The sequence below is a fragment of the Scyliorhinus torazame genome, chromosome 7 (assembly GCF_047496885.1).
Source record: "Scyliorhinus torazame isolate Kashiwa2021f chromosome 7, sScyTor2.1, whole genome shotgun sequence".
NCBI classification, from domain to species: domain Eukaryota; kingdom Metazoa; phylum Chordata; class Chondrichthyes; order Carcharhiniformes; family Scyliorhinidae; genus Scyliorhinus; species Scyliorhinus torazame.
In genome coordinates this window covers 310,913,251-310,938,834 of record NC_092713.1, presented here as the reverse complement: position 1 = coordinate 310,938,834, position 25,584 = coordinate 310,913,251, and the positions used below count along the sequence as shown (strand labels likewise).

Here is a 25,584-nt window from a genome sequence, read left to right as displayed (position 1 = left end):
ATTAAAATGATGTTTGATAAGTTACCACACAACAGCAGTACGGTAGCACAGTAGTTAGCACAGTTGCTTCACAGATCCAGGGTCCCAGGTTCGTTTACCGCTTGGGTCACTGTCTGTGCGGAGTCTGCACATTCTCCGCGTGTCTGTGTGGGTTTCCTCCGGGTGCTCCGGTTTCCTCCCAGGGTCCAAAGATGCGCAGGTTAGGTAGATTGGCCATTCTAACTTGCCCTTAGTGCCCAAAAGGTTTCGGTGGGGTTACTGGGTTACGGTTGCGGGCTTAAGTGGGGTGCTATTTCCAAGGGCCGGTCCTGATTCGATGGGCTGAATGGCCTCCTGCTGAACTGTAAATTCTATGATTCTGTGACAACAGATTTATTCAGAACATGGCAGAGTATGGGATTGGCAGATCGGTGGAAACTTGCGTAAATAAACGACTAAAAGAGAGGAGGAATAGCGTAATCCTGAACGAAACGTTTGGCCCGTACCTTCCCCAGTGACAATCTCCGGTGGATTGCCACTCTCGCCACTCTCTTACCCACGCTGCGATTCCGAAGCGCCTGTCTCGCCCAACCTTTCCCAAACAGGTTGCGCGGGACAGAAGCAGGGAAGCGCACTTCCGCAACATCTTCGTGGAGTAACTGAAGCGAGAGAGATTATTTACTCCCCAGTTTTACGGTGGGAGCTGCAGTAAAGAAGAGGTTTAAACGGACAATTTATAGGAAACCAATAAGTATAGGGACTACGAGGTGGGGGGGGGGGTCGGCTTGGAGTCGGGTCCCGTGGTTGAGGAGGGGGTGGAGGAATCGAAAATGGAACCAATGTTTGGGGGCTTCGGTCCCGGACCCGGTAGTTGGGAGGCGTCTGGGTCAACCGGAGGTTGTGGACTGGGCGTGGGTGGGGGGGGGGGGGAATTCGGGCACGATTGCTTGTGGGGGGGGAGGGTGTGGCCGACATGGTTGTCGGGGAGAGGTGGGACCCGTTGATTGGGGAGGGGGCCAATCCGGCAGAGGCACAGTTTGAGAGGGGTGCAGTCCAGGGTTGGGATGAGTCTGGATGGGGCTAAGTCCGGGATGGGGCTCAGTCGGGGATGTGGGGGCTCAGTCCGGAAAGGAGGAGAGAGAGGGAAGGAGGGAGGGAGGGGGGAATCAGTCCGAGAGGGAGTGGGCTCAAATGTGGGAGAGAGAAATGGCCGAAGGGAGTACAGTCTGGAAAGAGGTTTATTCTGGAAGGGGAAGTCAGTTCGGGAGAGGACTCAGTGCGGCTGGGGTCAATCCGGGAAGGGGGAGGTCGGACCAGGTCGTACCGGGAGGGGGTGTCGGATCGGGTTGGTGAGGGGGTGGGGGAGACAGGTCTGGCCGGGTGAAACTGGGGGAGGGGGTGCGGACGCTCGGCTATGGCGGGTGGAGTTCAGGCGTGAGCGGGGAGTGGGTTGAGGGATTTCGGGCTGGGATTTGATTCTGGCCGATGTACAGTGTTGGGTCGGCTGTGCGGGTGTGTGATGGGTCCACTGAGACGTTTTGTTTGTGAGGGGTGTCCCGTAAGATGCTGAGTCTGGATGAGTAAATAGTTACTCTGGATTCCCAACGCAGCATAGGCGTACCGCCTAAAAGCGACACTGCGGAAGGCGGAGGTTGTGTGTCATCATTCTTTTTCTTTGACAGGTGTTAGCCATGCAATAGTACCCCTCTCCTCTCCCACCGCCACCATTGATATTACAACCCTGGCTTATATTGTTACATATTTAATAACCGGGACCATGGAACAGGAACAAAGATGTCTTGCTGTAATTGTAGAGAGGTGTGCTGTGGCTGCCGCTGGTGTATTGTGCACAATTTTGGTCTACTTATATTTGCACAGACGGAGTGCAAATAAAGTTCACCAGGTTGATTCCGAGGATAGTGGGGTGCTCCTGTGAAGAAAGATTTCCTCGAATTTGCAAGAATAAGAGGTGATCGCTCTGAAACAAGCACAATTCTTACGGGCCTCGACAATATTGATGTTTCCACTGGCTGGGGGATCTCGAAGCAGAGGCCGCAGTTTCAGAGTAAGGGATAGGCCATTTAGGTCATCAGATGAAGAGGAATTTCTTCCTCATTGGGAGGTAAATCTTCGAAGTTCCCCGCCCCAGGAGATTTTTGGCGCTCAGTCCTTAAATATGTTCAGGACTGAAATCTAGAGATTTAAATATAGTAAATACATCAATGGATATGGTAATAGTGCGGGGAAATGACTTTAAAATAGATCAGTCATGATCAAATTGAACAGAGGAGCAGACTCCTGGGGCCTAATCATGCTCCTATTTCTTATGGCATAGAGTCATGAAATATTACAGCACAGAAAGAGGCCCTTTAACCCATCGCGTCCACGGACCATCAGCACCTAACGCTTTGAACCCCATTTTCCAGCTCTTGGTCTGTATCCCCGTCTGCAGATACATTTCAAATGCTCAACTAAACACTTATTAAAAGTTGCGAGCGTTCCTATGTGCCTATAATGCTTACGATGTGGAGATGCCGGCGTTGGACTGGGGTGAGCACACTAAGAAGTTGTACAACACCAAGTAAAAGTCCAACAGATTTGTTTTGATGTCACTAGCTTTCGGAGCTGCTCCTTCCTCATGTGAATGAAGAGGTATGTTCCAGAAACATATATATAGACAGGCAATCTCTGCAAGACGTGCCAGATCATCGACATGGATACCACCATTACACGTGAGAACACCACCCACCAGGTACACGGTACATACTCGTGCGACTCGGTCAACGTTGTCTACGTCATACGCTGCAGGAAAGGATGTCCCGAAGCGTGGTCCATTTGCGAGACCATGCAGACGCTGCGACAACAAATGAATGGACATTGTGCGACAATCACCAGGCAGGAATGTTCCCTTCCAGTCGGGGAACACTTCAGCTGTCAAGGGCATTCAGCCTCGGATCTCCAGGTAAGTGTTCTCCAAGGCGGCCTTCAGGACGCGCGACAACGCAGAATCGCCGAGCAGAAGCTTATAGCCAAGTTCCGCACACATGAGTGCGGCCTCAACCGGGACCTGGGATTCATGTCGCATTACATTCATCCCCCACCATCTGGCCTGCGAAATCCTACCAACTGTCCTGGCTTGACACAATTCACACCTGGGGTTACCCCATCTCTGGATCTGTAAAGATTTAATCACCACCTAATGCTCGCATTCCAAGCATTGTCTGGCATCTTTGAATCTGTCTATATATATGCTTCTGGAACATACTCTTCATTCACCTGAGGAAGGAGCAGCGCTCCGAAAGCTAGTGACATCGAAACAAATATGTTGGACTTTAACCTGGTGTTGTAAAACTTCTTACTCTAAAGCTTACAATATCCAATATTTTTTTTTTAAACATGACTGCGTAACAAAAAATTGTGGAGGCAATTAAAATATTTCAGGAGAACACAGATGGACTAGTGACATCGGCAACACATGATAAATACTATTGAATACGATTGAATGCGAAAAACTATACTTTCGGAGAAACAGTATGAAGCACCAAATAACTGAAGCTGTGCTATTTCAGGTGCTGCAGGAACAAAGTAAATCAATGTGCATTTTCACATATCCTTGAAGATAGGGGTTTGGTTAGGAAGGTCAGTGGGGTATTTAGATTAATGAATAAAATACAAAATAATTAAGGCATAGGTAAATTTACCCCATCAACAGTTACCTTTCAGCGGAATTATCCATTAGAATTGTGGGCACAAGACTTTGGAATGGATGTTTAAAATATGAACAGGGTGCTCTGATGATTTGCCCGAATTAGACCCGAATTGAAGTGTTTAAATGGTGTGGAGACAATGGAAAATTTGAATTTGGCCCCCTTCGAGAAACCAATGCTGAAGAGAGATCGCACATAATAATTCGAAAGGTGGGGGTGGTCGATTTTGAGAAACGGCTTCTTCTGATAACTCTTGGTAATCGGACGTCACAGATTTCAAATAGTTGACAAAAGAACTGGAAAGAAAATTAAAAGAAAAATGCTTTCAAAAAGGAATTTGCTACAATCCGGACCGCTGGGTCTTGAAAGGATTCAAGGTTCCATGGGAAAATTTAAGTGCGATTTGACATGTACTGGAAGTTGTGTGGTTACCCAGAACGTTCTGGAATGAAGACTAGACTGTTCAAACGACTGACACTGGCACGAAGGGCAAATGGCTTGCATCTGTGCTTTATCATAAGAACATAAGAACTAGGAGCAGGAGTAGGCCATCTGGCCCCTCGAGCCTGCTCCACCATTTAATGAGATCAAGGCTGATCTTTTGTGGACTCAGCTCCACTTTCCGGCCCGAACACCATAACCCTTAATCCCTTTATTCTTCAAAAAAATGCTTCAATTATATACACCATTCTCAGCAGAGAAACTGATCTAAAATTATGCTTATGCGATTGAGTGTGGGATGACCGGGTCCGTGAAAGGAAGGGTAGGATGACAAGGCTTCAGAAACAGAAAATCACTTTTGGATGATTCTTGAGATAAACAAACGGCATAACGGTAACTTTCAGCCTGACCTGGCCCAGTGTAATTTAATTGTTCGTTTACTGCTGGTCTCCGATTGTAGCTATTGTCTGAATTGCTCCGGCTGTAACAGCAATCTGTAAAACAACTCTCTCCAACAACGTTTCTGTCTTGTTTACATTTTAGGACGACCAGAAAAATGATGATTACAAGAAACAAGAAGGATGTTAATCCCAATATAATGATTAAATAACGATTTATATCCGAAAAATATTCCAAAGATCTTGGTTGGTGACTTAGTTCCGAAGTTTTTTTAGTAACATTAGACATGATTGAAAAGAAAATTGCGACCGTAGTGGAGAGAGCTGGTTGGCCATTGTCCTTGACGCAGAGGACGATTCTCTCTGTGGTGAGGTCTTGATCTCTCAAATTGCGAGTTGCTCTAATTTCTCCAGACTGAAGATCCACAGAAAACAGGCCCGGATCAGACGCCCCCATCAGATGATATGAAAGTCGTGCATTCTGACCAGAATCCGCATCCGTCGCCATTACCTTCGTGACCACATAACCTGAATGTACTGTTTGGGGCTGAATCCCCACTGTTGCTGAATTGTTCCAGGTCAACGGCGTAACAATGACAGGAGCGTTGTCATTTTGATCCAAGATAATAACATTCACCAAGGCCGTGCTACTCAGTGGGGGAGATCCGTTATCCTGAGCATGGACATTGATCTGAAAATGTTTCAGTTGCTCATAGTCAAAGGAACGCAGTGCGTAAACGTCACCATTTTTTGAGTTAATGCTGACATAAGCTGATGCAGACATGTTTTGTATCGGATTGGATGAAACAGAATATGATAACTCCCCATTTGAATCTATATCAGGATCCACAGCAGTAACAGCAAAGATAGAAGCACCGGGAGTGTTATTCTCCATCAGATATACATCCTTGGAAGATTGTATAAACCTCGGGGCGTTGTCGTTTACATCAGTTACTGAAACTAACACAGTTTTATTTGTTGAAAGTCGGGGAATCCCTCCGTCCCAGGCGGAAATGGAAATGTTGTACATCGGGAAGATTTCGCGATTCAACATGGCTGTGGTAACCAATTTGTAGTTGTTCCTCGAAGATTTTTGAAGGTTGAAAGGAAGCTGCGGTGGAACCTGACACTGAACCTCTCCATATTGGCCAGAATCTAAATCGGTTACACTGACAAGAGCTATCACAGTCCCCGGAGGAGCATCTTCCCTCACAGCGCTGGACACCAAGGTCACGTCAAGGTCGGGAGCGTTATCATTCGTGTCGATTAGTCCGACGACAACTTTAGTGTGTCCTACCATGCCGGCCGAACCATTGTCCACAGCTTGTAAGTCAAGTTCATAAACACTTGATTCCTCAAAATCCAGTAAACCTTGAACTCTGATCTCTCCAGTTGCGGGCTCCAGTGTAAACAATTCTCGAAACTTTTGGGAAACGTGGCTCGTAAAAGAATATGTCAGCTCAGCATTCGTACCTTCGTCTGAATCAACCGCATTAATTTTTGTTACCAAGGTCCCTCTGGCAACGTTTTCGGCTACACTCGCCCGGTACGTTTCCTGATCAAATACAGGAGCGTTATCATTGACGTCCACTACAGTGATCCGAATCCGAGTTGTACCAGATCTCGGAGGAAAACCGCCATCAACTGCGGTCAGTACTAATTGAAAGGTTGCCTGTTTCTCGCGGTCCAAATATTTTGTCAATAACAACTGAGCACTGTTAATCCCGTCACTTCTTTTTTGCACTTTGAGACCGAAGTGATCATTTGGACTGATGTGGTAATTGCTGACTGTGTTTGTGCCCACGTCCTGATCGTGCGCGCTCTCGAGGGGTAAGCGCGCTCCTGGCGCAATTAATTCATTAATGGGCAGGTTAAATTCACTCTTTGTGAATCTGGGTGAATTGTCGTTAACATCTAGTATCTCCACTGCAATGGGGTGTATTTCCGCCGGATTATCGAGCGCTATTTGCAAATTAAGGGAACAAGTCGAGCTTTGCCGGCACAACTGTTCCCGATCGATTCTATCACGAACAAACAATTTTCCATTTTCCAGATTTACCTCCACGTATCGCATCGGTTCATCGGAGACCAGCCGAAATTTCCGAGCTGTTAATTCCCAGACGTTTAATGCTAAATCCTCTGCGACATTCCCGACAAATGCCCCATGTTCCAATTCCTCAGGTATTGAATAGTGAATTTCTCCCAACACCGGGTCCAGCACACAAAGCAGCAAGAGAAAATACGCCCCGCTCATCGCTGCATTCAACATTATCCCGGGCTGGATTGCGTCTTCAAATTTCAAAATAATTTCCAGTCAAAAACATTAACTGACCGCTGATGGTGATCCAATCGCTCAAGAATATATCTATGTACAATTATGGAATCTGGAAATGCAATGTCTCGGACTGAGCTGCTTTGCTGAACATGGCCGCACACCACAAACGCAGGCACCGTCTGTCTCTTCGTTTCTTTTCTGTGTTTCCCGGAGGCGGAGGGGGGAGATCCCTGGCAGCATCTCAGTTGCTTATTGGTAGACAGCGACACGAAGAGCCGCAACCAATAATTACAGCAGCTGCTCTTAAAGCTGGACTGTTCCGACATCGTTTACAATTATGACACACAGAAATATTTCAGAGTGCGCAATTTAAAATGCCCACAAAAGCACCTGTAAAATAATTCAAAGATACAGGGGTTGATGGTCGCGTCACATTTGCAACGCACTTCAACATGCATTGGAAGTGTCCTGATTTACAACGCCAGGGGTAGGAGGTGGAAAATTGAAAATGGAAAAGAACTGGAAAATGTAATGAGGTTGCATTTCATAGATTATCATAGAATGCACAGTGGAGAAGGAGGCCATTCGGCCCATCGAGTCTGCACCGTCTCTTGGAAAGAGCACCCTACCCAAGGTCAACACCACCACCCTATCCCCATAACCCAGTAACCCCACCCACACTAAGGGCAATTTTGGACACTAAGGGCAATTTATCATGGCCAATCCACCTAACCTGCACACCTTTGGACTATGGGAGGAAACCGGAGCACCCGGAGGAAACCCACGCACACACGGGAGGATGTGCAGACTCCGTACAGACAGTGACCAAAGCCGGAATCGAACCTGAGACCCTGGAGCTGTGAAGCAATTGTGCTATCCACAATGCTACCGTGCTGCCCCAATTTGTCTTTTGTTTCAGGTCAACACCAGGACGGAAGTAATTATCATCTTCAGTGTAACTGCACGGTGTTGGGATACTCGAATTTTGGATTTTAAGCCGGCTTTCCCACTGTCAGAGAGGTGTCCGCCACTGAGGCCAGCGGCTGGCAAAGCGGGATAAAAACTGTCGATGCAAGTCCAGCAGGGCTCTGGCACATTTTAGTGAGTTTCGGTATGTAATATAACCTTCCATTAACGGTAACATTTCATGGGCTTAACAAAACGGAACAGAATTTTCAAGGGTAATCATTGTCGAAATAAAGTCCTGAACGGAAACGTTTTCGTTGAAAGATTGTGTGAGACAGCTGTTTCCAAATCGGCAGCCTGTTTTATATTCGTGTACATAACTGCTTGACCTTAATTAAAATCACAAAAGGGGTTGATCGAAAATGTGTTACCGACCCGTTCCCCGTCGTTATACACTTACACAGTGGTTAACATAATTGTCCACAGCTCCGGGGTCCCAGGTTCGAGTCCCGGTTTGGGTAACTGTCTGTGAGGAGTCTGCAGGTTCTCCCCGTGTTTGCGTGGGTTTCCACCGGTTTCTCCGGTTTTCTCTCACAGTCCATAGATGTGCAGGTTAGGTGAATTGGCCACACTAAATTGCCCTTAGTGTCCAAAAATGTTTAGGTGGGGTTACTGCGTTACGAAGCTAGGGTGACGATTTGAGGTGCTCTTTCCAAAGGTCGGTGCAGACTCGATGGTCCGAATGGTCTCCTTCTGCACTGTAAATTCTATGTCTGGCTATGTCTGCACACAAAGTCAAGATCCAGCGAACACAGCCCCTTGTCAACCATTTGCATTCAAGTTGTAGATCACAATTTAAAAATTAGGGACGGAACGTCAATACGTTCCGGAGAATAAGACCTATGATGGGGTATACTCGGTGTGCGATAGAAGGTGACAGCAGCGTTTTTCATTAGCTGAAATTTGCGCAATGTGGAGGACAGGCCAGGAGGCCGATCAGAAGAACTTTGAACTAGCAGAGTCAGGAATTGATGAAGGTATCAGAATTGCTTCACTGCGAAATGGGCTGGGATATGAATGCATGGAGGTGTAAGCATTTGGGATTGCAAGCAGAATTGATTGGGTATGGAGCGCTGTGTCAAATTATTGAAAACACTCCTGTTCCGATTGAGGCAATGGCTGAGATGAATTAAACGATGGATCACTTACGATGGAAGCTGAAAACGACAGGTCTGTCTTCTCAATTCTTAATGGAAATGAACTGCTGCTCATCTAAAACTTGTGTGTTTGGTCAACATTCACATAGTATAGACGTAATGGACTCCTCATTGTAATTCGAGCTAACTGAGATAAATTAAACATAGTTATGGATCTTTTTCATGCTAATCGCTGAAGTCCCTCGTATTCATAGTCGACGACGTTTAATTCCGGAACAGGGAGCCGGGAACGGGCGTGGGTAGACAGTTGGATGGCTCCAGAAAGAACACAATGTGTTCAGAAACAGAAGTTACCAATGTCCTTCAGGGAAGGAAACCAGTCACCGCACCTGGACTAGCCAACATGTGACTCCAGATTCAGAACAATGTGGTTGACTCCTAAATGCCGTCTGAAATAGCCTAGCAAGCCACTCAGTTGTACCAAAACCACGACTGTATACCACTGTGCCGCCATCACTGCTGTGTTTGTTCTGTCGGTCGAAAAAGAAAGAAACAGGACGAAGCCCCGGGCATTGACCTACGCACTGGAAACGACAACGGCAAACCCAGCCGAGTTGACCCTGCAAAATCTTCCTCACTAACATCTGATAGATTGTGCCAAAATTGGGAGACCTATCCAACAGACGAGTTAAACAACAGCCTGACATAGTCATACTCACTGAAACATATACAATCCCAGACACCATTCTCACTATCCATGGGCATGTGCTGTGTCACCAGCAGGACAGTCCCAGCAGAGGTGGTGGCACAGTGGCATACAGTCAGGAGTGTGAGACTCTGGACCCTATAAAGTCACATGATTCATGTCAAACATGGGCAAGGGAGCCTCTTGCTGAATACAACCTACCATCCACTCTCAGTTGATGAATCAATACTCCTTAATATCGAAAACCACTTGGAGGGTGGCCAAGGCACAGAATGCACTCTGGGTGGGGGAGTTCAATATCTATCACGAAGTGTGGTTACGTAGCACCTGGGTGGCATGGTAGCACAGTGGTGAGCACTGTTGCTTCACAGCGCCAGGGAACGGGTTCGATACCGGACTTGGGCCACTGTCTGTGCAGAGTCTGCACATTCGCCTCATGGTGCTCCGGTTTCCTCGCACCAGTCCCGAAAGACGTGCATGTTAGGTGAATTGGACATTCTGAATTCTCCCTCAGTGTGACTGAAAAGGCGGCGTGATGTGGCGACTAGCGGATTTTCACAGTAACTTCATTGCAGTGTTATTTAAGCCTACTTGTGACACTAAGAAATATTATTATTATACCTACTGAGCTGACCGAGTTGTAAAGGACATAACTGCTAGACTGGGTCTGCGACAGCTAGTGAGGGAATCAACAAGAGGGGGAAAACATAATAGACCTCACGCCACCAACCGGCCTGCCAAAGATGCATCTATCCATGACAGTATCGGTACGAATGACCACCGCACAGTCCTTGTGGAAACAAAGTCCCCTTTTCACATTAGGATATCTCCATTGTGTTGTGTTGCACTATCATCGTGCTAAATGGGAGACATTCAGAACAGATCTGGCAACACAAGACTGGGCAACTATGAGATGCTGTGGGCCATCAGCAACAGCATAATTTAAATGGTGCACAAAAGAATGCTTCACACGATCCATAGTCAAAGAGGAATCAGAAAATGTCCTCTTTTATAAAAATACTGGTTGGTTATACCATATGGAAGTAAACATGGGGATAGATATTTTAATTGACCAAATTCGATTTGAAGAAAATTGATTCTGCGATGTTCACTGCTCCTTTGGTTATCAAGTTTTTGGTATGTAAACTCCAAGAGGTGGATAACTCTCCAATATACATTTTGCATGGCAAAGAGTTTGATTTTCTTTCCTGCAACGTACTGCAAGCAAAGGTCAGAATATAATAATCCCGAATGTATATTGAATTGTGTTAAGAATATTGTGGGGCATTGCACACCCACAGTTCGTGTCCTCTCATAAAACTGCAGGTAGAGTCTGTAACATATCAGTCATGGCACGGTCTATAGAGTAGTGGGCATTGATCATGATATTGTTGCGAGTCCCGGTATCCTATTATTATAAAGTAGATTAATTCATCCCAACAAATCAGAGACATTAGAAGCCAATGTAAGAAATTATATGATTCGGGCAAAATCGATCGAATTGGTGCATATTATATGAGGAAGACATTCAATATTTAAAATGGTGCTTTAATTGAACAATTTCACTATACGTAATGAGAAAGGGAAATAGCTGAATTCAGCGTGGCTTCGAAGAGAACGCTTTCAAGGTTGCATTCAACTTTGCAAGCCCAAGCTCCGGAATGATGCTGTCTGTTACTACTCAATTCATTGCACATGCGGACAGATACGAAGGAAGCAGGGGAGAAAGGGATCACAGAGAGACAGATTAATATATTCTTCATGTAAAGATAAATTGAAACAAGTGAAACCCTTGGTTTCATGCTAACCTTACTATTCATTTCATAGTGTGCACTGCTCATCGCTGTCAAATAGTCGATAATTATTTCGCATTGTGGACATATGTGAAGATAGGAACAGCAGGATGCAGTTTCTCCTATAATGCCTTCAAATAACTGCACAAGGAGTTAATCAGATATACAAAATACTTTGTGATCGAACACTAAAACTAACTCTTCATCAAAGTGAATTACCTGTCAGCATAACGGTTCTTGTCTAAATTAAATCATCGCACTGGTGTTGCAGATATTCACTTCCGTGAAAGGCAAAGTTGGATGACAGCGTTTCAAAAATAGAAAATCACTCTTGGATGATTCTGGAGTTATACACACAGTATAACCAAATCTATCGGCCTGACCAGGTCCAGAAGAACTTAAAGATTCATTGCCTGCAGGTCTCGTGTTAACGGAGTGAGTAGAATTCCTCCGGCTATAACAACAAACTGTGGCTTCAACAAAGTTGCTTTCTTGTTTAAACTTCAGCGTGATCAGAAAAATTATGATGATAAGAAACAAAAACGAAGTCGATCCTAAGATGATTATTAAATGGCGAATTAACTCCGAAAAATAAGCCGAACGTTTGCTTTCGTAGGTTCGTTCAGAAGATTTCTCTGTAACATTGGACAAGATTGTAAATGAGATTGTAGCCGTAGTGGAGAGACTCGGCTGCCCATTATCCTTTACCAAGAGGACCAGTCTTCCTGTGGTGATATCTTTGTCTCCACAAGATCGAGTTGCTCTCATTTCTCCAGAGAGAAGACCCACAGTAAACAGGCTGGGATCAGTGGCCTCCAGCAATTGGTATGAAAGCCGTGCATTTTGTCCAGAATCGGCATCAATAGCGATTATCTTGGTAACCAGCTGTCCTGCATAAACTGAATGCGGCATAATATCCACTGATGCTGAACTGTTCCATACTACAGGTGAAACAATAACCGGGGCATTGTCATTTTGATCCAAGATAATAACATTCACGGTGGAAGTGCTACTCAGTGGAGGAGATCCAGCATCATGAGCTTGAACTTTGATCTGGAAGTGCTTAAGTAGTTCATAGTCAAAGGAGCGAAGCGAGTAAATGTGGCCATTTTTGGAGTTAATTGTGACGTACCCAGTACCCTGCTGTAGCCTATTCTCTAAAATAGAATAGGCTACCTCACCATTCTGGTCCATATCAGAATCCAAAGCTGTAACGGCAAATATGGAAGCACCAGGAGTGTTGTTCTCCATCAGGTACATGTTATATAATGATTGTGTGAAACTCGGTGCGTTGTCATTTATATCAGAAACAGATACCATAATGGTTTTGCGTGTTGACAGAGGAGGCGATCCTCCGTCCCATGCTGAAATAGAGATATTGTACTGTGGGGTTGTTTCACGATCGAGAATATCACGTGTAACCAACTCAAAGGTGTTTCTCAAAGACTTTTCAAGTCTAAATGGAATACTCACAGGAACCTGACAATATATTTGGCCATTTTCTTCTGAATCTAGATCTGTCACCGTAATTACAGCAATAACAGTTCCAGGTTGGGCATCTTCGGCGATTGCACTGGATACTGACGTCACTTCAATCTTCGGTGCGTTATCATTCACATCAATTAGTTCGATCATAACTTTGGCGTGTCCTACCCCACCGGGTGGAGCGTTATCGACTGCTTGTACATCCAATTCAAATACACTTGACTCTTCGAAATCCAATGCTCCTTGAACAACAATATCGCCCGTTAGCGGATCCAATTTGAAGATTTCACGAATTCTTCGGGGAACGTTTCTGGTGAAAGAGTATGAAAGCTCAGCGTTGGTCCCTTCATCTAAATCAGCAGCGTTGATTTTTAACACTAATGTGCCCAAAGCCACGTTTTCTGCCACACTCGTCCGGTATATTTCATGGTCGAATAGCGGTGGATTATCATTGCTGTCCAGCACAGTAATAACGATCAGAGCAGTGCCAGATCTGTGAGGAATCCCGCCATCCATGGCCGTTAGTACAAGTTGATAACGGGACTGTTGTTCCCGGTCCAAGGGCTTCTCTAGTATCAACTCCGCACTTTTACTCCCATCGCTTCTGGTCTGCACTTTGAGGCCGAAGTGTTCGTCTGGACTTATCTGGTAAGTGTCGATTGCATTTGTGCCCGTGTCCGGATCATGCGCGCTCTCGACGGGAAAGCGCGTCCCAGTTGCAATTAATTCACTGATCTCCAATGAAAATTCCTCCTTTTCGAAACTCGGTGAATTATCATTTATATCTCGTATTTCCACCGCAACGCGATGCATTTCCATAGGATTGTCGAGCGCTATTTCAAGAGAAAGGGAACAGGTCGAGCTTTGTCTACATATATCCTCTCTGTCGATTCTTTCATTTATAAACAAAATTCCATTTTCCAGATTTACCTCAATATATTGCTCTCTGATATCGGAGAGCAGCCGAATGTTGCGGGATGATAATTCCCAAATCTGCAGTTTTAAATCCTCGGCGATGCTCCCAACAAAGGCCCCATGCTCCAGTTCCTCGGGAACCGAGTAGCGAATGTGTCCCGAGACCAGGTCAAACACACTAAGCAGGAAAATAAAAGGCGTTCCGCCGCTGAATGAATTCGCCATTGTTCTGGGCTTGCTTTTGTTGTAATAACATCCAAATCTCTGCCAATCTTTTGCATAAACTGAATGTCTATGTCACATGGAAATTGTAAACCGATATTAAACCGAGAAATTAAAATATTAAACCTGACTCTTATTACTCAACATGGCCGCAGGGCAGAGCAGACACACAGCATCTCTGTCTCTCTCTGCTTCTGGTCTGCGCTTCCTCGATGGGGGAGGGGGTGGATCTCCTGCGACGTTGCAGCTCCTAATTGGTAGATAGCGACACAAAGAGACTCGCCCAATAATTGCACCAAAGCTTTCTCAAAGATTGCCTGTCGCAATATTATTTCGGATACAGCAAGCCACGACATTAAAACTTATGCAACTAAAATCTTCAGAAATGTATATCGCATAAAAGCACCGTTAACATTTCAAGCCAGCGAAAACTGTTGTTCATCCTGTTCATTATTTTTTATTCTGAACAGCACCGATGCACATACCACATGGATTTTCCTGTGTAATTATTATCAGTACATCTTGGCTTGCGTGACGCAATTTGGAAACATCATATAAAAGATGAATAAATACACTGCTGGCAGAAACATAAGTAAATCTGCCGCTTGTAACACTTGTCTTCAGTTAAGCATTGCTTCATAAATTCACTGGACTACCAATTCGTCGGGCGGCTGCGTTGGCGGGTGTTCCACTGTCGAAACGCATCATATACGGCAAAATGCCAAACGAGAAACTTGCCTGTCCCAAAACCGTAGATGCAAGCAAAACAATTTTACAATGTCTTGCTCGTAATTCTGGCAATACTCTTCCGATGAGCTGACAAGACTCGAGTGACAAATTGAATGTGGCGTAACCAATAGTGAAAGTATAAATGTTCATAAATGCGCAGTTAACTTTACAATTTACCTCATTAAAAAAATATATGCAAAATACAAAACGGAACAATTACTTAGCAGCATCGAGCGGGGTCGCAGTTATTTGTGGTATAGGAGGAGGTCTTTCGGCCTCCGGCCCACCGAGTCCATTCAGTCCCATCACCCGCTCAATCCCTTAAACAGTGTAAGTTTACTTCCTTGGCGTGCGCATCCAATGTCCTTATTCAAATTGTTGATTGTTTCTTCCTCCACCAAACTTGTGGGCAATGAATTCCAGATCATTGCCACTCGCTGCGTAAAAATAACTTTTTCAGATCCCCACGTATCCCTTGCCCAAAATCTGCACCCTGCAGCCCTCGTATTATCAGCTAATCCGAACAGTTTATCCTTCTCCTTAACCAATCCGACCATCATTTTGCACACTTCCCACAGGCCTTCCCTCACTCTCCTTTGGTCGGGGGGGGGGGGGGGGGGGAGAGTGGCGGGGGGCAACTCTTCCAACTTATCCCTGCAACTGAAATCCCTCACCCCTGGACAGATTCTGCAAAATCGATTCCAGACCATATATAAGACAGTCACATCCTTCCTAAAAAGTGATAACCAAAATTTGTCCTAAGGTCGGCACCAAGCAAAGCTTTATAAACGGTCAGCATATTTCCCCTGCTTTGTTACACAATGCCTTTCTTTATGAAGTTTAAGATACCATGTACTTTGCAAACCACTCTCTACAATTGCTCTGCGACCTGCAGAAAAGTTGATGCACATGCACTTCCAGGGCCCACTATTCCCGCACACACTTTAGAGCTGTGCCATTAGGTTTAGGTTTACTCTTACTGTCACTTCTGCCAAAATACATCATCTCGCACTTCCCCATGTAAAATTTAAATTGCCATTTGCAAGCCTAATCTGCTCGCCTGTCCATGTCAAGTTGCATACCATCCTTATGGTTTGCCAGTGCTCCAGGCTGGAACATCGGCAACGTTTAAAATTATATACGGCATTTCATGATCTGAGCCATTACATGTAGCGAGGAGCAGTGCTCCAAGTCCAATAATCTGTACTTTACAAAATGGAGCAGCCTATTCTTAATTAGCTGAAGTCTCTCTCAGTGCACGTTGAATTATTCCCTGATTCTTGTTTCTCAAACCATTCCCATTGCTGGCGTTGAAGTAACTGGCGTAGTGTTGGGAATTTATTTCCACCCTTTTTGATACTAATTTATACATTCTCCCCTCACTAATCCTCCACACCTCCCTCGTATATCGGGAACATTGAAGTTTTATTTCAAACCCCTCCACTATCTCACCTCCATTTCCTCCAGCAACCTATGGTGCAAGTCTATGGACAAGATGGCCTATCTATCCTAAGATAGTCAGTTTTTCCAATATCGCTTCCCTTTCAATTTTAATTCTATCCATTGCTTCTATCTTTGCTTGTACATATAGTTTGTCAGCTTTCTCCAGCTTAGTAAACACCTATACCAATAACTCATTCATTATTATAGCCTTGATTTCACGCGACCTGCATCGTGCATACTCTTTTTTGCTTTCGTCGTGGCACATGTTAAGATCTGTCAAGTCAGGCTCCACTCTGGAGTTTCACCTGTGCATTAGTAAAACTAGCTGGGGTTTAACAACAAACAGTTGGGCATCTGGTTCACCTAATGTCCCCAAACCCTATCAGGCAATGCCTATTTTCCCATTCAAACAGTTAACATACTGAACAAGGAAGCTTTCCTTAACACATTTACGAAATTGCTCCCCTTCCTTTCACTTGACTCTTGCCAGGTACTGAGCAGGGCCCAACGGAGTGTAGAAGAGTAGCAAATGTATCTATGAATGAAGTGAAGCTATTGGAAATGATTGCACGCATAGCAGACAGCAGAAGCAGCACAGTTCAGACAGAGGTGAATGATCATGCAACCACGCCTGCGACATCCAAAGGTGAATGGTAGCTGGTAGTTAAATGGGTAACCGTAATAGACAGCCCGATGACCATCGCCATTCCCAATGATCTCGCAAGTACAAAAGACAAGGCTTTTGCACTCAATTTCAGCCAGAAGTGGCGGATGTATCACCTATCTTGACCTGCACCTGAGGATCCCTCCTTCCCAGCCGCCAATCTTCAGCACTTTTATTCAATCCACGTGATATCAAAGAATATCTTCGCACAACGGATGGAGCAACAATTCGGGGCCCAACCACGGGCTAGCTGTAATGCTAAAGTAAAATATTGGCAGAAATCGTAAAAGACGGAATAATCTCCAGGTCTGTCACGTGCACAGTATGCGAAACACTTTCAATCTGGCCCGTTATTGTACCGCCAATCTACTCTGAAACATAAGATAAGTGATTGAAGGTGTCAACGACACGGCTATCAAACAGCATTTTCTCAGCATTGACCTGCTCACCCATGCTGGGTTTGGATTTCTAGACCTTGAGTTCCTTCGTCCAACAATGAACAAGACTCAAATTGCATAGGTAAGGGCATTTTCCCTTCAGTGAAAGGAAATATGTGACCGAATGTAACATGAAGTAAAATTGAAGTCATTTGCAACCCTGGCAAAAGCTCCACTTGTTGGAACCAGACCTCGCACTAAGAATGAAACTTGTGGCTGCAAAAGGTAATTTCTCACAACCCAGGGTGTGGTTGCAGAAGTTCTTCGAAGCACTGTCCTAGGTCCCACCGTGTTCAACCTCTTCATCCATAGTCCTCCCTACATCATAACATCAAAAGTTGGGATGCTCGCTGATCATTGCGCAGTCCTCATATCCATTCACAACTCCTCAGATGCTGATACTGTTCATGTGCATATGCAGCAACAAATGGGCAATATCCAGCTTTGGTCTCAAAAGTGGCAAGTGACATACTCACACCGTACAAGTGCACGTCACAGAACATCACAATCTACGTATTGCGTTCCATCACATTATCTTCGCTCACTCCCCTACTATCAACAGGCCTGGAAATCACCAAAGACCAGGTCAGTAAATGCACCAAAGGCATATATACTGTGCCTTTAGCAATAGGTCAGATTCTGGGAATTCTGCGATGAGAGGTTATTCTCCAGTCTCTCCAAACCCTTTCCGCGTTTACAAGGTGCAAGTCAGTTATATCTTTGGGTTGTGGGGCGAAACCCATACAAACACGGGGAGAATGCGCAAACTCAGTGACCCAGAGCCAGGATCAAACCTCGGACCGCGACGCCCTGAGGCAGAAGTGCTACCCATTGCGCCACCGTGCTTCCCCCTTGTGCAGATAATTAACAATTTTTACGACCGTCTGAGAAAATAAATTCCTGCTCCCCTACATCTTACATGGGCTACCCCAGATTCTGAAAGGTGTGCCTAACTCAAGATTCCCCCATGGGTGGAAGAATCCTCTCATCATCTACCCTGTCAAGCCTCCAATAAACTCATGTGCTTTAATAAGTTAATTTCTCTTTCCTCTGAACTTCAGTGAATATAATCCCACCCTGATCAACCGTCCCTCACTAGGCAACGCGCTTATCCCAGGATTCAGTTTAGTGAAACTTCTCTGAAGTGTTTTCAATGCAAATAAATCCCTCCTTAAGTAAGGAAACAAAACTGTGCACAGTACTCTAGGTATGGTCTCACTACAGCCCTATGCATTGGAACAAGACTTCCATACTTTATACTCCATCCTCTCTTGCAACAAGGACCAATGTTATATTTGCCTCCTTCAATGCGTGCTTACTTATGTTAATTTAGTCGTTTTGGGATGCAGCCGTCGCTGCCTAGACCAGAATTTATTGGCAATCCATAATTGTCCTTCAGAAATTGGAAGTGAGCCGCCACCTTGAATCGCTGCAATCCGTGTCTTGTATATATGTCTGTAGTGCTGATAGGAATGAAACTTGAAGTGAATTCCTGGAGTTGCAGTCATCCAGGCAAGAGGAGATGGTCCATTTGCACATCTGCCTTGCGTTTGTAGACGGTTGGCAGGTTTTGGGAAAGAGGTTAGTGAGTTACTCGTCATTGAATTCCCAATCTCTAACCTGTTCATGTAGCCACAGAATTACTATGGCTGGTACAGCTCATTTACTGGTCAACGGTGTCATGTGGGAGTATGTTTAAGAAATGGGTGTTTATAAATAGCTGTGTATATAAATACCTGTTGTGAGAGTACCTTTACGAAATGGGTGTCTACTACTGCAGTAATGTCAGAGAGTGGTTGGAGCTGGGCTGTCTGTCAGGTTTTTACGTTCGTTTTAGGCTGTTTGCTGCAGGGTGTGTTTTAGTTTCGTTTTCAATGTTGGAGCTGAAGCCAGACAGAGCAGGTGTACTGTTGATATCTCTGCCATGAAAAGACTACCTCTTGATCATTTGGTGAATTCAGAATAATAAATATTCTCAGTAGTGAATGTAAACCACATGTGCTTCTGTTAAAAGTGTTTCTTTTGTCTTCTGCATGTTGTTTGGGAAGTTATTAAGGATTACTTAGTGTTGTATTCTTTTGGAGTTGTATTTGAATTGATGGTTGCTAAGATGTTCGCTGTACTTTTTAAAAAGTTTAACTTGAGTTCATAGAATAAACATTGTTTTGTTTTTAAAAAAAATTTCCATTCGGGCAGCACAGTATCATTGTGGATAGCACAATTGCTTCACAGGTCCAGCGTCCCAGGATCGATTCCGGCTTGAGTCACTGTCTGTGCAGAGTCTGCACGTCCTCCCCGTGTGTGCGTGGGTTTCCTCCAGGTGCTCCGGTTTCCTCCCACAGTCCAAAGATGTGCAGGTTGGGTGGATTGGCCATGATAATTTGCCCTTAGTGTCCAAAATTTCCCTTAGTGTTGGGTGAGTTTACTGGGTTATGGGGATAGAGTGGAGGTGTTGACCTTGGGTAGGGTGCTCTTTCCAAGAGCCGGCGCAGACTCGATGGGCCGAGTAGCCTCGTCCTGCACTGTAAATTCTATGATAATTTCTGTTCTACCACAACTGTAGAGTGGGCCGTGTGCACAATCTATTAAAGGTTGTGGGTCAGGTGAACTCCATGATAGACTTTGGGGTTCTATAAACCCTGGCCCATAACAAGAGTAACCTGCAGAATGTTGCTGGTGGGTGATTTAGCGATGGTAAGGCCTTTGAATGTCACGGGGAGATGACTGGATTCACTCTTGTTGGCATGGCCATAGCATGCCATGGCCATGACACTTGTTGGGCGTGTATTTTACTTGAAACTTATCAGCCCACGCCCGAATGTTGTCCACGTCTTGCTTCATATGGAAACAGGCTACTTGAACATCCGAACAGTCACCAATCTTGCACAATCATTATGCAATCATCTTTTAATATTTAGACCCCTGATCATATGATGTAAGGCAATTCCGGGGCCCTCAAACGTTGCTGTATCGAGAACGCTCAGCCATTGTTTTACTTCTCTGGCTGGTACCTATATGACTGAAGACTGAGATCTGTGAAGGTGAGACACTTAGGTAAAGGCCCAGTCGAGTCATCCCATTGAAAGCTCTGACTGAATATGATTGTGTATCCTTCAGTTTTGTCTTTTGCACTCATATACTGGGTGTCACCATCATCGCTGATGGGGATGTGCATGCAACCTCTTCCTCGGACTCTTTGCGACTGAATGTTGCAGGACTGCAGTGCTCTAAACTGATTCATTACTTGTGGGATCACTTATCATTCTTTACAGCATGCCACTTCTGCCATTTCGTATGTATATAGTCCTTTCCTGTAGCTTCTTTTGATATTCCCAAGGTTCTACCTGGCATGCCTCATTGAACCAGAATTGTCCCTTGACTTTATTGTAATGTGGTGTCAGGGATATGTTGGGCCATGAGGTTAGACATCGGGGTGAAGTACAATTCAACTCCTTCCGGATGCCCGAAGTGTTTCATTGATGCCCATTATGAGCTTTTAGATGTGTTCTTAATCCATCAGATTTAGCAGGATATTGATACCACATGACACGATGGAGGATGTTTGCAGTGTGAAGATAGGACCGCGTTTCCACAGGGTGTGCTGTGAACCTTCCGACCAATATTGTTATGATATATGGACTTTCACACTGTTGGTTATTCAGGAAGAAGATGAGTAAATGTTTTCCTGCGTGTTGGTTTCTCTCACCACTTGCGAGGCGTCACGTCTGACGGCCATGCCCTTCAGAATTCAGTCAGCAACGTCAGCAATGGTGCTACCGTCCAACACGAGGATGTTGACGTTCCACCTCACAGAGTTACATTATGTGCCCTTGCTAACCTTAATGTGTCTTCCGAGTGGTGCTCGGCATGGAGAGATACTGAGTCATCAGCTAAGGAATTGATACAATGAAAACTTATGGAGTCTGAAGCCAATGATGAAGACTCTCTATAAATGCGAACAAACAAACATTAATTGAGGAAGTACGACAGGGAACAAATAGGCCATATAGAAGCTAGCTTCCATTTTAATTCCACACTTAGATCACTGCAGTTCAATCTTCATGGGAAGATGCCACCACGCACAGCAAATAAGGCTTAGAGAGCAGGGCTTCGTATTGTAACACTACTGGTGGATCTGTACTTATAATGGGAATGGACACATCCTGGGATAGTGATGGCGGAGTCTTGACATTGATGAAAGGTGTGATCCTGTGAGTAGGAAGATATATCAGGTTGTTACTTGCGGACAGTATGAGACTGCTTGCAATTTTGACGCAATTTGCCAGATATTAGTAACTTCACAGATGCACCTGAGCTGGTTGTATCTTTTTGCTGTCCAGTACCTGAGTCAGTTTTTGGTTTCTCAGTCCAAATATATTCAAGTTTTCTGAAGCAATTTGAATCCACTGAACGGTTTGTCAATTTGAAAGGAATCAACGTTTCTTTAGGTCTGGGGTCACATGGAGGCCAGACAGCATTCATTCACTACACGATATGAGTGAACCAGAAAGAACTACACAACAATCTGGTAGTTTTCAGATTAATTTCTAAACTTGAATAACCCAGCGGGCAAGGTGGGATATGAACTTATGTCTTTGGGTCATTAGTCCAGGTCCCTGGATCACTGGTCCAATAACACCATTATGATGCTACTGTTCCCTTATCTATTCCGAATATTTATTCAGATGTCCACGTACCTAAAATATGGACAAAGATAAAGCTTGATGTTTTCATGCAAAATTAACATTTAACATGTTATGCAATGATTTCTGTTAATATTTTGCATCAATCTGTGAGAGCCTGCTTATGTTAACCAAAGAACATTTTAAACAATTGCACTGATTTATGAGCTAAGGTGCAACTAATACTCAAAAGGAAAAAGGACAATTGAACACAATGCGTTTCATTATTCATTTATTCTCTTGATCAGTTGTTCAGTTTTTATGGACGTTCTTGACTCAGGATTTATCGATATTTATAAAGTTACATTGTAATAAACCATTGCATTCCTATTCAATTTCCCAAGGAAGAAGACAACTACATAGAACTAATTTATTCTGCGGCTGTTTCAATAATAATAACATTACCTAACATTGCTCTTGAGGCAATGAAGAAATGTATAGCTTCAAGAACAGAAAATTAGTGTTGGAAGATTCCGGAGATAAACAAACGGTATAATGATAAGGTTCAGCGTTGGGAACTATTTCTCCAGCGCCAGTATAATTCTGCCCAGGTCCCTCATCATACGTAAACTGTGAATTTACCCATCTGCAGTAACATAATGCGGAGTTGTAGTCTTTGATAATATTTCTGTCCTGTTTACGCTTGAGGCCAACCAGGAAAATTATGGTCACAAGAAAAATTAAGGTGGTTATACCTAAGGTGATGATTAAATAGAAATTTAAATCAGTGGCATATTCAGCATTTCTGACTAAGTTGCTAATTTCAGAGAATCTTTCAGTAATATTGGCCAAAATAGAAAAATGGATTGTAACCGTGCTGGAGATGCACGGCTGTCCATTATCCTGCACTAAGATCACAAGGCTCTGGGTGGTGGAATCCTGTTCCAAAATTCCTCGGGCCGTCCTGATTTCTCCAGAATTAAGCCCCACGATGAACAAACTGGGATCAGTGGCTTCCAGCACATGATAGAGGAGCCGTGCGTTCTGACCAGAATCAGCATCAGTTGCGGTTATCTTGCTGAACAAAGACCCTGGCCCGCTGTCTGAGGCACAATCTCCACCTCTGCTGATCCGCTTTGTGATGAAGGTGAAGCAATTACTGGAGCGTTGTCATTCTGATCCAGGATGATCACATTCAATGTTGCGCTGCTGCTCAGAGGGGGAACGCCAGCGTCTTGGGCTTGGATTTGGACTTGAAAGTTCTTCAGTTGCTGGAAATCAAAAGAGCGCACCGCGTAAATGTCCGCATTATTGGCGTTAACGCTGGTGACAGTAGAGGAAGGCAGGTCTTGGATCATGTTCGCCATCATGGCATAAGAAACAAATAAATTCTGATCCCTGTCTGGATCCAGAGCAGTAACCGCAAAAACGGAAGCACCAGGCGAATTGTTATCCATCACATAGACTGTGTACACATTTGAGTACATTGGACTACGTTATCATTTCAGTCAGAAATCGCAATCTGGATGGTTGTATTTGTTGATAGTGGAGGAGACCCTGAGTCCCTGGCTAACGTGTATGTTTTTCATTCAGACGGTTTCACGATCCAACAAGTCGCTGGTGATCAATTTATAATGGTTACTGGAAGAGGTTTGAAGCTTGAAAGGGATTGTCTTTGTAATTTCACAGTGAACCCGTCCGTTTTCACCAGATTCCCGGTCAATCACATTAATTAAATATATCACGGTTCCTGGCGGAACTCTCGGAAACCGTGCTTGACATGGATGTCACCTTTATCTCGGGGGCGTTGTCGTTTACATCAATTAACTTGATGAGGAATTTCGAATATCCCGCAATTGCAGGTGAACCGTTTATTAATCAAGTGAATAACTGTTTGCTTCTTCACAAACGAGCGTTCTTTCAACTCGAATCTCCTCTGTGTGTGGGTCCACACTTTATAATTCGCGCAGTCTTTGCGAGGCAAGTTTGCTGAAAGAATATGTCACCTCAGCATATGGACCATGGTCCAAATCATTCGCGCTGACCTTGATCACCAAGGTACACCTGGGTGAGTTTTCTCTCACGCTGCTCCGGCAAATCGCAAGGTAAAATACATCCAGGTTATCGTTACTGTCCAGCATATTAATGAGAATCTGAACTGTATCGGACCTGTGAGGGCTCCCACCATCATTCGCTGTAAACACCAGCTGATAGGACGCCTGCTGCTCGCGGTTCAGAGGTTTCTCCAACAGCAGTTCGGCAATTTTAACTCCATCCTCCGTCGTTTGCATTATTAGGCCGAAGTGCTCGTTGGGACTGATTGTGTAAGTTGCGACTGTGATTATTCCAACGACCGGATCTTGCGCACGCTCCAGGGGAAAACACACGCCTGGAGCAATTGATTCAGCCAGTTGTATAGAAATGGTGTTATCCGCGAAACTGGGGGAATTATCATTTATATCCAAGATTTCAACTTCACCGCGATACACCTCCAAAGGATTTTCTATTACTATTTCGAAAGGAAGAATGCACGAAGTGATTGATCTACAGATAAACTCCCTGTCGATTCTTTCACAAATGGATAAAACCCCATTATCCAAATTAACCTTCATGTACTGCCTTCCGTCATCAGAGGCCCGCCGCAATGTGCGGCTGACAATCGCCGTATGTCCAGTCCCAAATCTCGAGCAATATGCCCAACAAAAGCGTCTCGGCCCAATTCCTCAGGAATGGAATAGCGAATCTGTCCGAAAATCAGATCTGGCGTACCCATCAGAAAAATAAAAACAAACGTTTTGCATACGGAAACGCTATTACTGTGTGAATTCGACATTGTTCTAGAATGACTCATTTTGCAAAACCAGGCCTGTCATAGTACATAGAACATGAAAATGAAAATGAAAAATAAAAATCGCTTATTGTCACGAGTATGCTTCAATGAAGTTACTGTGAAAAGCCCATAGTCGCCACATTCCGGCGCCTGTTCGGGGAGGCTGTTACGGGAATGGAACCGTGCTGCTGTCCTGCCTTGGTCTGCTTTCAAAGCCAGCGATTTAGCCCAGTGTGCTAAACAGCCCCTATACAGTGCAGAAGGAGGCTATTCGGCCCATCGAGTCGGCGCCTACCCACTTAAGCCCTCACATCCACCCTATCCCCGTAACCCAATAACCCCTTCGGCCATTTTTTGGTCACGAAGGGCACGTTTATCATGGCCAATCCATTTACCCTGCACGTCTTTGGACTGTGGAAGGAAGCTTGAGCACCCGGAGGAAACCCACGCAGACACGGGGAGAACGTGCAGACTCCTAACGGACAGTGACTCAGCAGGGAATCGAACCTGGGACCCTGGCGCTGTAACGCCACAGTGCTAATCACTTGTGCTACCCTGCTGCCCCCGTGCTGTCGAGGATTAAACTGCAGAAGCGGGCTTCCCACAAATTACGTACACCAATATGTCTGCAGCCGAATTTGCAAAGTCGCAACCTTATTCTGTTGAACTTCTCTCCACAGTCTAACGACAGGCACTGATCGCTCGTCTCGTTGATTGTGATATTTCTCCGTGGTGGGGGGAGTGACAATAGATCCAACACAGCATTTGAGTTTCTTATTCGTACAGAGCGACACAAGTAGGCCTCTTCAATAACTGCATCATCAACTCTTAAATCTAGACTGTTCTTGCAGCTTTGTACAACCACAAAGTGTAGT

General features: G+C 44.8%; 2 protein-coding genes across 2 annotated transcripts; both read right to left on the bottom strand.

The window, feature by feature from the left end:
- Nucleotides 1–912: 912 nt before the first annotated feature.
- LOC140427194 (protocadherin alpha-C2-like) lies at nucleotides 913–6,965 on the bottom strand. The gene has a single exon (XM_072512778.1). The coding sequence runs from the start codon at nucleotides 6,792–6,794 to the stop codon at nucleotides 4,407–4,409; it is 2,388 nt and encodes a 795-aa protein (XP_072368879.1). The 5' UTR covers nucleotides 6,795–6,965; the 3' UTR covers nucleotides 913–4,406.
- Nucleotides 6,966–11,608: 4,643 nt separating this feature from the next.
- On the bottom strand, nucleotides 11,609–13,999 carry LOC140427411 (protocadherin-10-like). The gene has a single exon (XM_072512944.1). The coding sequence runs from the start codon at nucleotides 13,985–13,987 to the stop codon at nucleotides 11,609–11,611; it is 2,379 nt and encodes a 792-aa protein (XP_072369045.1). The 5' UTR covers nucleotides 13,988–13,999.
- Nucleotides 14,000–25,584: the final 11,585 nt, after the last annotated feature.